At 45.5% G+C, this 12297-nt stretch overlaps 1 protein-coding gene across 1 annotated transcript in view; it reads left to right on the top strand.

The window, feature by feature from the left end:
• Window positions 1-12205, top strand: part of GARS1 (glycyl-tRNA synthetase 1) — a 26488-nt gene extending 14283 nt beyond the window's left edge. The window contains exons 11-18 of the mRNA XM_035899655.1: window positions 1-155; window positions 2831-2938; window positions 3475-3620; window positions 5487-5572; window positions 7778-7887; window positions 9491-9584; window positions 10508-10698; window positions 11902-12205. Of these exons, the coding sequence (XP_035755548.1) occupies window positions 1-155; window positions 2831-2938; window positions 3475-3620; window positions 5487-5572; window positions 7778-7887; window positions 9491-9584; window positions 10508-10698; window positions 11902-12027 (1016 nt within the window). The 3' untranslated portion in view covers window positions 12028-12205. The remainder of the gene's footprint in view (window positions 156-2830; window positions 2939-3474; window positions 3621-5486; window positions 5573-7777; window positions 7888-9490; window positions 9585-10507; window positions 10699-11901) is intronic.
• The last annotated feature ends 92 nt before the right edge of the window (window positions 12206-12297 follow it).

Below are 12297 nucleotides of genomic sequence, written 5' to 3'. Positions count from 1 at the left end.
ATAACTCCGTTCTCGGTTACTTCATTGGCAGAATCTACCTCTTCCTTACAAAGGTCGGTGTATCCCCGGAGAAGCTGCGCTTCCGACAGCATATGGAAAATGAGATGGCTCATTACGCCTGTGACTGCTGGGATGCAGAGTCCAAAACATCATATGTAAGTGGCGAAGTGAAACACTCCCTATCAGATCTGTTGATAGTGCAGGAAGGGGCTCTGTTTTATTTCTTGGTTTTTAAAACTAGGGCTATGAGTCTAATGTTTCTGTCCAGCCCCACGTTGGTATGAACACACTTACTGCAGTGGAAATATTCTGAATCCAGGACTAAGGGGACAGGTCAGCTCCCTGCAGTGGGCTTGCACAAAGTTTATGAACTGTTCAGGGTTGTTTGTAGCTCCGTGCTTCAGACTCCTTTGGTGGAGCTTGAAGTTGCCTGTGGACATTGTGCGGGGCAAATTTCGTCTGGAGTTAAAGGAAAGGTCCCAGTGTTTTCCGAAGACTATAACCCCTGTAACACCAGTGGGGAAGGATTTCTTTTGCTGGAGGCGTTACTCCAGGGCAGATTCCTTCCTGCTAGAATGCTTGCTCTTTCTTTCCCCCTTCCAAGCTGTGAGAAATGAGAGTTCACTCCTGCCAGTTCAGACAGCTGGTGCTGGGAGAAAAATTTCCCAAGGATTTTTGATCTTCTTGTGGAGTCACCAAGAGCTTTTCAGTTCAGGCCTTGTTGAGTGCTTTGTTTCTCTCTTGCGTTGTTGACTGGACTTTGAAAAAACATGTCTTTTTCTTTCAGGTAAACCAGCAGTAGGTAGTTAGGGGCAAGGCTCTTAGATTCTTTTTAAATTCTCTCAGAAAGCTTCCGGTCTCTTCAGTTAAGTCTCAGCCATATATATCAGTTGGAATGATAGTTTCAAAAGAAATGTATTAAAAGGCATAGTAACTGGACTGTATTGGTTATGAAGTCATTTCCCTCTTTAAGGGTACAGTATTTACTTTTCAGGCTGAAAGCTTTTTTTTTTTTTTTTTTTTTTTTTTTTATTAAACTCCGATATCTCATTATTTTTCCCTTGTGTAGTGAAGCACATGTTCTTCTGCCTGGTTAGCCTTTCCAAGGAGTCTAGGGTATGTGCAGATTCCTGAAAATATCTAGAGAACTCTCTGTGGTCTAGTTCCAATAAAGGATCGAAAGACTGAAAGGATTTTGCTGAGGTTTATGGGATTAGCCTGTGACGCTGCAGTGACCCTTATATGAGTAGACCGCATCCACAGTCTGACCAGTTTGGTAGCCAAACTGGTAGCATGCTCAGCCCAAAGGTGTCCACACAGGGAGTGCATCAAGGCTTCAGATGGTGCAGACAGCCTTATTTATGGGCAGAGAGAACCTCCTACAACCTAGGGCTGAGAAGGACGTGTGTGCTTGGTGTCCATGTGGGTTTTTTTGTTTTGTTTTCTTTTGTAATTTTTTTTAAAATTTTTTTCCTCTCTTTTCTTTTAAGAAGTTGAAACAGACTTACCGCTAGCGATGTTTCATTACCGCTAGTTAGAGCAATTGCAGCCAGTAAAATTCCACCAAACTTAAGATGAGGAAAAAAAAAAATTCTTGCCGCTTGGATGAGTGATTTGTTTTCATATAGAAAAGACCTGTAGAAATGATTGAAGGTATGGCTTCCTTTGAATGTAGATAGCTGAATTCCATAAGTTCACAGCCTCTCTTCCCAGACAGCCTAAAACAGGCTGGACATGTGGGTCACACCCTGTAAAAATAAGATTAATAAACTTTGCAAGCCTTGTCATGGGTCAGGACAGCACTCAGAGCAGTACGTCCAACAGCCTGACCCAGAGGTGAAGACAGCAATCCCAGGGGCGCAACAAAACCACCCTATGAGCGAGACTCACGCTTTGGTTTGTCACTTAACTGACCAAAAATGTTTATACCAACTTCGTAGCACTCAGCAGTAAGAAGTTAACTGCACTGTGTGCTTTAAAATCTATTCTATAGAGTTATTACATAAACCTTCTGAGAAGTACCTGTAGTACCCTAATGGTTTAATTTGTGTAAAAAAATTCCCCAAGATGGTCTGGAACACCATGTTTTTTCCAGCACAGGGATTTCTTCTGTTCACATACCTTCCCTGACACCCTGCTATATCACTGCAGACTGGAAAACCACACCGCATCTGCCTGCCTGTATGTCCGTGCTGATGTGACAGCGTGAATGGAAAGCAGCTGATGTGCCTTTTCTTATACGGGATTGTCTTTTAGAAAATCCAGGTGGTGGTTGTATTTGCTGCAAGTGTTGGAAGGCTTCATCAATTCTCTGTGTGTGAATGGTGTTTTGAGATTCCCTCTTGCCATATACGTTGAAATGTTGAAAGAAGTGCTTCCCTTGCATATGATCTGTGTCTTACTAGCTCGTAAGCTGGGCTTGTGGCCATTCTGATGTGGCTGGTTGCCTGCTGTTTATGCTATACTTGCGGAGTGGCAAAGCTCTGAAGGCATGATGCCTTCGTATGCCTATAGGATGTGAGTGATCAGCCTGTGTGCTCTGGCCCCAGCCCTGAGCTATTGGCACAGTGCTGTGTTCTGCCAAGCCATGTGGAAAACCTGGCCCTGAGCACAGGCACTGGTTAGATAACTGATCGTTTCCTCTGGAAACAAATGGAATCATTCAAATGAAGGAGCAACTAGTGAGTGAGGGCTGCTTATTGTAACAGAGCTAATTATGTAGAAAAAACAGTCATGGGAGCAAGGGAGGGCTTAAGGGTGAATAAACATATTTGATGGTTAAGTGGACAAAAAAGTGAGTTGGTGAAAGCTTCTACTTTTGTTTTTTCAGGGTTGGATTGAGATCGTTGGCTGTGCTGATCGTTCCTGCTATGACCTCTCCTGCCATGCCCGCGCCACCAAAGTTCCTCTTATAGCTGAGAAGCCTCTCAAAGAACCTATATCCTTTCAGAAGCAACCAGATTCTCTTGAAGTGAAAAGTGATTTGACAGTGAGATGTCTTGGAGAGCTGTGCAGCTCTATTTTAAATTACATCTGTAAATTTAACAGGGCAACCTATAGCTACAGACCAGCATGACTTTGGGAAGTAACCTGCAAAGAGTTGAGCATGTGGGTGACTTTACTCAGGTGGGCAAAGGGGATTTACTGATGTACGTGGGGTTTTTTTCTAGCTTAATGCTAGGCTCTGTTTTGACCGTGAAGCATGGTTTGAATGTGAATGTGAGGTTACTATCCCAGGTTACTCCATGTCATTCCATGGTTCTGTTGCTAGCTGTACTTGTGGAAAAAAAAGTTGTATTCTTTCAAAATTTGTGACCGTCTTCCCTGCAGTATTTTCTATTGTTCCTTTCCTCTCTTGGAGGGAAGCCCCCTAATCCAGTAGCAGAGGAGATTTCTTTGTGTTGTGTAGCTTTGGTATAGCAAAAGAACCAGGCCCTGCTTTCTGTCATCTTGAATTCCTTAACTGCCTTGTACAGAACAGTCAACATTGTTCAGTTTGAGGCAAATAAGGGAGCCATTGGCAAAGCTTATAAGAAGGATGCAAAGGTGGTGATGGAATACCTTTCCGTGTGTGATGAGTGTTACATCGCTGAAATGGAGCAGCTGCTCAATGAGAAAGGGTGAGCTGGCTGTGCGTGCGTGGTACCCTTCTCTGACACCTCTGGATGAGGGTTCCCAAAGTGCTGCTGGATGAACTTGTGCCACCTGAAACCAGCTTCCTCATGAGAGGAGGCTGAGCGATCATCCGAAATGTTTTAGTGCTGTCCCTTCTGCCAAGTCATTGCTGGTCATCCATCAACTTCTCTCTTGATGTATGACCGTGGTTACGCATGTATGGGATTCAGATATTTATTTATTTGTGTGGGAATGAGCTTCTGGCTTTAGTGGGATCATCCCATAAGAGAGACACCTCAGTGAAATGAGAAGTGTTTACCGGCTTCCCTACTGTGGTTTGAGAGATGACCAGGGCTGGCAGATTGTTTTGAACTTAATTTTAAATTTAATTAAATAATTCTGTGAGTGATGGAACAAAATAGTTAAATGAGAACCAAAACTTGTGTGAGTATCCTCCAATGCTCAGTGATACGCTTTAGGACCTGTTACAGCCTTTGACTTACTGGGGCAGCAATTTGTATGTTTTTCCTCAACCTTTTTGCCTGTATTCCTAACACAGGCAGGAACTGAAAATGTAACACCTCTACAATTGTCAAATTTGGTTGAAGCAGGCCAACAGCCATATATGTGATAAGGAAGCTAATGGTGCAATACTAAAAAATAAACTTTTATTTCCTGCTTGAAATGGTACAAGGTGTAGGATCAGTGAATACATTCCAGAATGGTAACATTTACATCTTCCGTTTTGTTTTTCTTTTTTTTTTCCCCCTGACCTAAGATTTATTTCTTTTACATTTCTGTGAATGTGACAGTGTAGAAAAAACGGTAGCGCCCTCAACATGGGGAGAATTGCAGACTATTGCAGAATATGATGATGTGTACACACATCAAAACCAGAAGAAAGTTCATCCAGAATCCCACTGAAATGATTCAATAGATGAGCTATAAGCAGTATCCCAGGTTTGAATTGATAGTGGACTGCAAATCATGACTCTGCTTTAACTCTGCATCCAGTTGTAGTTGCATTCAGAGCAAAGCCTTTATAAACTTCAGCCCATTTGGTATCGGGTCTAAATGCAGGTGATTAGCACGCACTTTTCTTAAACATAGTGGTTTTTGTATTATGCCAATCTGAATGCTTCAGCAAGGAGGGTACCATTGCCGAGTACGTGTTGACAGGGTCAGTATGTGAGACCTGCCTTTCCTATGACCATGTCTGTATAAATCCACAATGTGAAGGCCTCAGGTTTACAGCAGCAGGTTTCTGCTGGGATGCATAATAAAGATATTTGCATCCCGTAAGTGGGATAGGACAATACAGCCTAAGTTCTCCTGGGCAAGGGGTGTGTGCTAGATGCAAGTTAGCAAGGAGCAAGAGAAAGAAGTTAGAAGACTGTAACATCAAAAGCATTAGAAATAAGCAATAAGATAACTGTGCTGTATCCTCCCTTTTGGTATTTGTGAAAATGCACAGTACCTTGTGACACAACTCAGCTTTCACAAGAAGTCCATGAGCTCAGCAAGATGTACAGTCAGCAGCGAGTGCCTGTTTGGTCTGCCTCCCCTTTTTTCTTTGGGTGTATATGCTTTGCCCTGGGATTCTTCCATTTTGTTATTGAATTTGCTTCAGGCTGTTAACCACAACGAAGTTCACTGTGATTATGAAGCTGTTTGCTTTCAATGTAGATGTAGTAATTTTATTATTAACATAAACTTCTTTTAATGGGTATGCCACATGTTTCTTTGATCTCTGGGATTTGCCCTGGTTTCTAATGTCCCACTCTTAAAAGTCAATCAACTGATGCAATTAAGGAAATGTAACTTGTTTATTTATGGCTGTAGCTTTTAAGTGACTTCTTCTTCCTTTGCAGGGAATTCACTGTTGAAACTGAAGGGAAAACTTTTAAATTAACAAAGGACATGGTTACTGTGAAGAGATTTCAGAAAACATTACATGGTAAATTTTTATCTTTGTTTGATCATAAAAAATGAGGCACATCAGGATACGCTTTGAATGTGAACTGGATAAGTTGCATTGTCCTGTTAGTATTGTATGCTGGCACAGGAAAAATTCCAAATGTTTTTTCCTTGAAATTCAACAATTTAAGAGAGTCAGAAAGCTTTTGCACACCAGTGGGATTTCAGTGACCATTGATGCAGGCCTGTCTGCCCGCTTCTCCTCCTGGTCTGTTCAGTAACCCGTTTAATAGACTTTGGGTGGCATATTATATTCCTGTTGCTTCAGTTGCATATTCTAGGACTTTTAAGGTCCCACGTGGTGCTGGAGAGCAGCTGCTGTAGTGATGGAGAAACCAGAGAAAGTGGACCAGCATTGGGAGCTTTCATCTTCAAGTCCATTGCAGTGCAGCAGACGGGTTGTGGCAGTCTGGTAGGGCTACAGGCAGATCTCTGTGCTGAGAGCTCCTGTTGTCACTCCACTGCCCGCAGTCAAGTCTTCGGCATCTGCCAGCTCGCCAGGCTGCCGTGCTGACCAGACTCTTTAAGCTGACACATCCAGTCGGTTCCTCTGGTAGTCGATAATCACATCAGCTTTGGTCAGCGACTGCATCTCCACGGAGCTTTTATCCTCATGTGGGAAATGGGGCTAGAAGGTAACTTTCCAAAATGCATGGATTTAGTTCCTCAAAGAAGTCTTGTCTTTCCAGCCAGCTCTGTAAGCGCCTCACCCAAGGTCGTTTGGGAAGTCTTTGACAGAGCTGGAGACTGAGGTAGACTTTTCCCCAGTTCATACTGTAACTAGTGGATCATCCTGCCCTAGGTTGGGAACATGATAAACGCTCCTAGGAAGGAGTAGAGCAACTTGTGGCATGTGCAGAATATATTTGTTCTTGCAGCTGCTGAGCCTTTGAGATGTCCAGATGTCTTTCACTCGGTACGTGCTGCTGCTGTGCCAGACTTTGCTTTGTCGTAACTTCAAAAAAGGAATCAGAGTTGAAACTGTTAGCGGCTGTAGTAATGCTGGGGCCAGCGAGTAGAACCCCAGTTGTTGGTTTTCCTTTAAATTTGTACGTTTGGCAGTTTGGCTGCTGTCTGCAAGCAGGAAGCAGAGCTTATGGTTTCCCTCTCTCTTGCAAATTCGTTGGTCAATGCACAAATAAAACAAGACCATCCCTTTGGAAGGTAAAGTCCTGCCCGCGGTTAGGTGCTTAGTTGAGGAGGATTGGCTCTCTAGGCACGGAGAGAGGGAAGCAAGTCATGGTGCAGTGCTGGAGAGCTGGATTCTACCCTTGAATTGCAAAAGCAGCTGATGCCTATAATTGTTTTTTCTTCTCTGGTTGCTATCTGGGCTTTTTCTAAAAAGCTGCACTGTCTGAGTGGGGCAGCTGTCCTCTGAGCTCCTTTCATACACAGAGGGGAGAAGGAGGAAAAAGCCTCTGACAGATGTGTGGCAAGGACTGGCGAGAATGACGGGTATACGATAACGTAGCACATCACGTCTTCTGAGAATTTTTGCAAGCACTGACTAGCTGATCCTCGTTCTTTCCCACTCTAGTGATATGTTGCAGGGGGATGGAGAATAGGGAGGGTAGCAGCACTGAAGGAGGCAGCTGAGCAACTCAAGAATGCAGAGGGAGTGTTTGCTGCGACGTGAGCTGGATCTGGGGCTCCGCACTTCTCTGCTCAGGCTGCTGGATACTGAGGCTGTGTCTCTACGTTAAACCAAAGTGGGCCAGGGACTGAGCATCACCCTGCCATCATCCAGGCTGTTTAATTGTTAGCATATTCCCTGGCACAGCTTTGGTCTATGCCAAGTAGCGCTCTCTCAGACAATGCCTGGACATAGTTTGTGGCTTGGTGCAGAGCAGGAACTGTTCCCAGTGAACAGTTTGGCTGAAGCTTCACTGTTGTGAAGTGGAAGAGGGTTTATCTGCGTGGATGTAAGCTGTGCTGTGCTGTTTGCTCTCAGGGCCGAAGAAGGGGTCCTGACTTGTTATTTACAGCCTAAATACATTCTGTACATGGACCAAGTCCAAATCTCTACTTCAGGTATTTGTATTTAGAGCAGAAACGTTGAACCTTTTATTTCCATGTGCTCGGCTCCATGTATTCAGAACTTCTGAGCAGAAAGGCAGCTTCAGTAAGCGCATCTTTTTTTGTGTATAAATTCTTTAATAATGACGTGGGTTCTTTTGTATTCCAGTGGAAGAAATCATCCCAAATGTAATTGAACCCTCATTTGGTATTGGGAGGATCATGTACACAGTGTTTGAACACACATTCCACATCCGGGAAGGAGACGAGCAGAGAACGGTGAGCTTTCCTGTGGCTGGGCCTCAGCTTAAAACCAGCTGCAAGCATTTGCCTTCCCCTGACATCCAGGGGAAGGACTAAAATAAGACCGCACAATACACAGTAAAGATGGGAAAACCCAGGTGGGCTGTTGAATTGCTGGTTTTGCCAGCGACTGTGTCATTTATACGTGCGCACTGAGAGCATTCTGGGGCTGTGTGTGCATGAGGCTCTCGCTGTATTACTGGCAAGGGGGTGAGAAATTCCTCCTTCTGGATTCACACTTGGCAGTGTCCCATCACTCGGAGAAAGGCGTCTCTTCAGTGTTTTATTTCCTCTCTCTTTGCTGCTTTTTCTGGAATCATAGTTCTGTGCAGCAAGATAGACAATAGACCAACTGTTTCCTCAGTCCCCCATGAAATTCGACCTCTGATTCTGGGCATCCCTAAAATCTTGGCCTGAAATTTTGCTGTAGCGGGGGCCGGAGGGAATGTCCCATCACTCGGAGAAAGGCGTCTCTTCAGTGTTTTATTTCCTCTCTCTTTGCTGCTTTTTCTGGAATCATAGTTCTGTGCAGCAAGATAGACAATAGACCAACTGTTTCCTCAGTCCCCCATGAAATTCTACCTCTGATTCTGGGCATCCCTAAAATCTTGGCCTGAAATTTTGCTGTAGCGGGGGCCGGAGGGAAGCGTGTGTTACATGCGGATCGCCAGCCTGTTCCAGCCGGTGCCCAAACTGTGGTGCTCTGCACCGTTGCTGGTGGCCCATGGGAAGCTGGCTGTAAACCTGATGCTGGTTCCTGTCCATTGTTTCTGGCTGCTGGACTGTGTTTATAGAAAAGAAAAATAACAGCACTTCTTAGTGTCTTTGCTTGCCACAGGGTGCGATACAGTTGTGAGTGGGGGGAAACAGGATTCAGGAGCCCAGAGTTAGGACACAATTGCCTTTCAATCACAAAACTGCTCATGAAGTCTAAAATACTGGGCTTATCTTCCTCCTTAGTACCCATTTAATTTCTATTTAGCCTGGGCTGCTCTGTATTGTGGTACGTCTCAACTGCGCTATTTCTGTACCCTTACAGGCCTTGCTGATTGCCAGAGAGGATTCCTCCTCCCTCCCCCCTTCCCTTTTGGCATATTTTTCTTTTCTGAGGGTGTCTGTAGAGGGTTCTGAAAACCTTTGAGCTGCATATGCTCTGTGTGTGTGCGTAAAGGCTCTGTGGGAATCAAACACGGAGTGAGGTAATGGCAAGAACTCTTCCCTTTAGACTGTGCATAAAACTAAATCTCCTGGAAAGACCCCTCTACCCTTCATGTTTTGTAATACAAATGGGGTTTGCCTTCTTCAGGGAGGGCTCCAGTAGACTCTTTTGGTGGGAGGTAACACTTAGCTGTCGGGAGGGAAGGGGGGAGTGGGGGACAGCTGGTGAAAATCAAATCTTGCTTCAGCGGTGTGAGGTGTTACTGCTGGAACCCCGAATGCTGATGTCTTACAGAAGGCCGGCTACTCCCCTGGAACCGTCGCCCTGCCTCCAGCCTCAACCAAAGCTTATTCTCACCTCCGAAGAATCTGGCCTAACCATTAAACTTGTGTTTATTTGTGCTTTTTCTCTTTTCCTTAGTTCTTCAGCTTCCCAGCTGTTGTAGCACCGTTCAAGTGTTCTGTTCTTCCTCTAAGCCAGAATCAGGAATTCATGCCTTTTGTCAAGGAATTATGTAAGTGTATAAAGTACTGTGCTCCAGTGGGGATGTGCACTGGGAAGAGAAGTTTCTTCCTTGGTGCTATAGGAAGAAAACAGCATTGGGATCATATGGCTCTCACCCATGCAAAGGGAGAGCCATCAAACTAAAACAGCTGAGTTGGTTGATACCAGTCAGCTTTGGGTATTTATCAAACTCTTCAGTCTAGCCTCAGAAAACCCAGCTCCCTGCCCTTCACCACGTTGGTTTGCAGGGTAAAAGACATTTTTTTCTCTTCTGTGTCAAAAAGAAATCTTTCCCGTTGCTTAGGAGAAACTGTCAGGAGCAGTGTGGTTTGGTTTTCTTTTTTTTGCTTGGGTTTTTTTTTGGGGTGGGGTGTTTTTTTCGTAATAAAGTTCTTTTTTTTGCTCTTGTTGGCCAGCTACTTTATTATATTGGTCCCAGAGCTGCTGAGCCTCCAAGCATTCTGTCAGAATGCCCGCTGGTACCATCTAAAAGTGAATACATGAAGAGTAGGAACATGCTGCTATCAGCATTGGTTCTGCTCCGGACCTTGCTTCCCCGTGCCGGACATGCCCCTGCCCACGTGTAGGGCTGGCGTGGCTTTGAGTTACAGCAGAGTTGTGGGACTGTAATGACAGTTTGAAGAAGTGGGTGACTCTGCCCTTTGGGTGAGAGCCGAGTGATGCAGTGTGGAGAGCTGTGAGAGTAGCGGTGTACCTGTGGGGTGGGTGTGAGCCTGTAATCTTGGCAGGGACTAGAACATTGGATCTTCTGTCAAAATAAAAATGAGGGTCTCTGATGCTGCCTGAAAGCAGGACACATCGTGCCTGGCTTCAGGTAGTGCCATGAGGATGTGGGAGGCTGCTGCTAGGATCACGTTGCCTGCTGAGTATATGACGAGTCCTGGTGATCCCCCTCTTCTCTACTTCTTGCAGCTGAAGCACTCACCAGGAACGGCATCTCTCACAAGGTGGATGATTCCTCTGGATCCATCGGCCGGCGCTATGCCAGGACTGACGAGATTGGCGTGGCCTTTGGGATCACGATTGACTTTGACACCGTTAACAGGACGCCTCACACTGCCACCCTGAGAGACCGTGACTCGATGCGCCAGATCCGAGCCGAGGTAAAGGGCAGGGCGATGGGTTTGGCTGCTGACAGAGGCTAGTCTGGGTTTTATGGGCTCGGGGACAGCATTAGCTGCTATTTCTGATCCAGCCATGACTCTGATCTATGCGGGAGCTGCCTCCAGCTCTTGTAGGCAATTTAGCTATTCTGAGAAATCCCCAGGGGAGAGATGCTGGTCAAACAGAAGATGCTGGTCCTGCTGCTCAAGTGAAGAGAGGCTTTTGTTTTCCTGGGATGCAGAGGTGTTGATCTTACTTGAAAGCCATGCCCTGTGCCGACTGCATTGCTCTTTAGAGTGCCTCTTGCTGAGTGGAGGCTGCTGAGTAAATGCATTTGCTGGGTTGTGTCTGGCTTTCAAAGGTGAGGCTCCTCTGAATCCACAGGCACCAGAAGGCAGAAGATCTTTTCCTACTACAGACTGGCCGGCAGAGCACAGCACAGATGTAACTCCTCAAAGCTTGCTTCTCGCCGGTGTTGCCTGTGCTGCGCCACTGAAGCTGGTGAACCATTGTTCAAAATCCATGGTGGTCTTGTCGCCTGTGAGCTCAGTGCTGAGGACGTGCAGTCTCGGCACCTCTGTTTGTGCCCTTCTCTCCCTGGCCCCCGCCAGGAGCGCAGCTTGGCCCCTGTCGGAGGAGGCGTTAGTGCTGATCTGTTCTAGCTCCGCTCTGTGCAGACGTGCCCGTGCTGCTTGGGGCTGCTGAGCTGGGTCAGTGTAAAGGGCAACTGCACTAGTATCTTCTAGTTTCTCTAGCTGATCTTCACACTGTGACAGGGTACTATGGAGAGCAAAGAAAAGGCCATCGGCAGCTTCTTTTATGCTGGTCTTACAGTAAATAGGGCCTGGCTAAGCCCTGGCTTACAGCATCTTTTGGATGTGGGTATTATGTTCTTTCCCTTCCAAAACTGTAGCATAACACTGCCAGGGGTGAACCTTGCTGTGGTCCACCACAGTAACAGTTGCATTTCCCTCAAGGGTCACCCTGAATAACCGAGCAGTCTGCTGAGATGGCAGACTGTGATTTAAGATGTCCTCCTAGTTAATCATTTTTTCTCCCCAAAAATGATCTTGCAGGAAGATATCTTGCACCTCTTCCGTTGCCGATGTAAAAATTACCCGTGTTCCCCCAGTATCCAACAGAGCAGCTTGATTCCGATGGCTTCGTGTTTGTTTCATGTGTCTTTGTGCCTTTGCCTGCAGATCTCTGAGCTTCCCGCCATCATTCGTGACCTGGCGAACGGTTATCTAACTTGGGCCGACGTCGAGGCAAAGTATCCACAATTTGAGGGACAAGAGACTGGCAAAAAGGACACAATAGAGGAATAAAGAAAAGGACCTGAAGTAAAATCCCGTCAAATGTCCACTTTTTACTGTTCATGTTAATATGAAATAAACTTACGGTGTATTATTCAAAGCGGCATTGTTTGTGCACGCAGGGACTATTTGGTTTTTTTTCCTCAGCTGCTGCCCGAATTTAACTTTAAAAACTGAAATAATTGCAGTCCAAGTTAAAGGTGTTATGAATAAAAACGCCGTTATATAAGCCTGCTTCTCTGTGTTCGTGCAGCCTTGTACTTTCTTCAGAAATGTCTTTTT

This window comes from Egretta garzetta, unplaced genomic scaffold (genome assembly GCF_000687185.1).
Source record: "Egretta garzetta isolate BGI_Z169 unplaced genomic scaffold, ASM68718v1 scaffold117, whole genome shotgun sequence".
NCBI classification, from domain to species: Eukaryota; Metazoa; Chordata; class Aves; order Pelecaniformes; family Ardeidae; genus Egretta; species Egretta garzetta.
The sequence above is the reverse complement of the archived record's forward strand: the minus strand, read 5'-3'. Positions and strand labels throughout refer to the sequence as shown.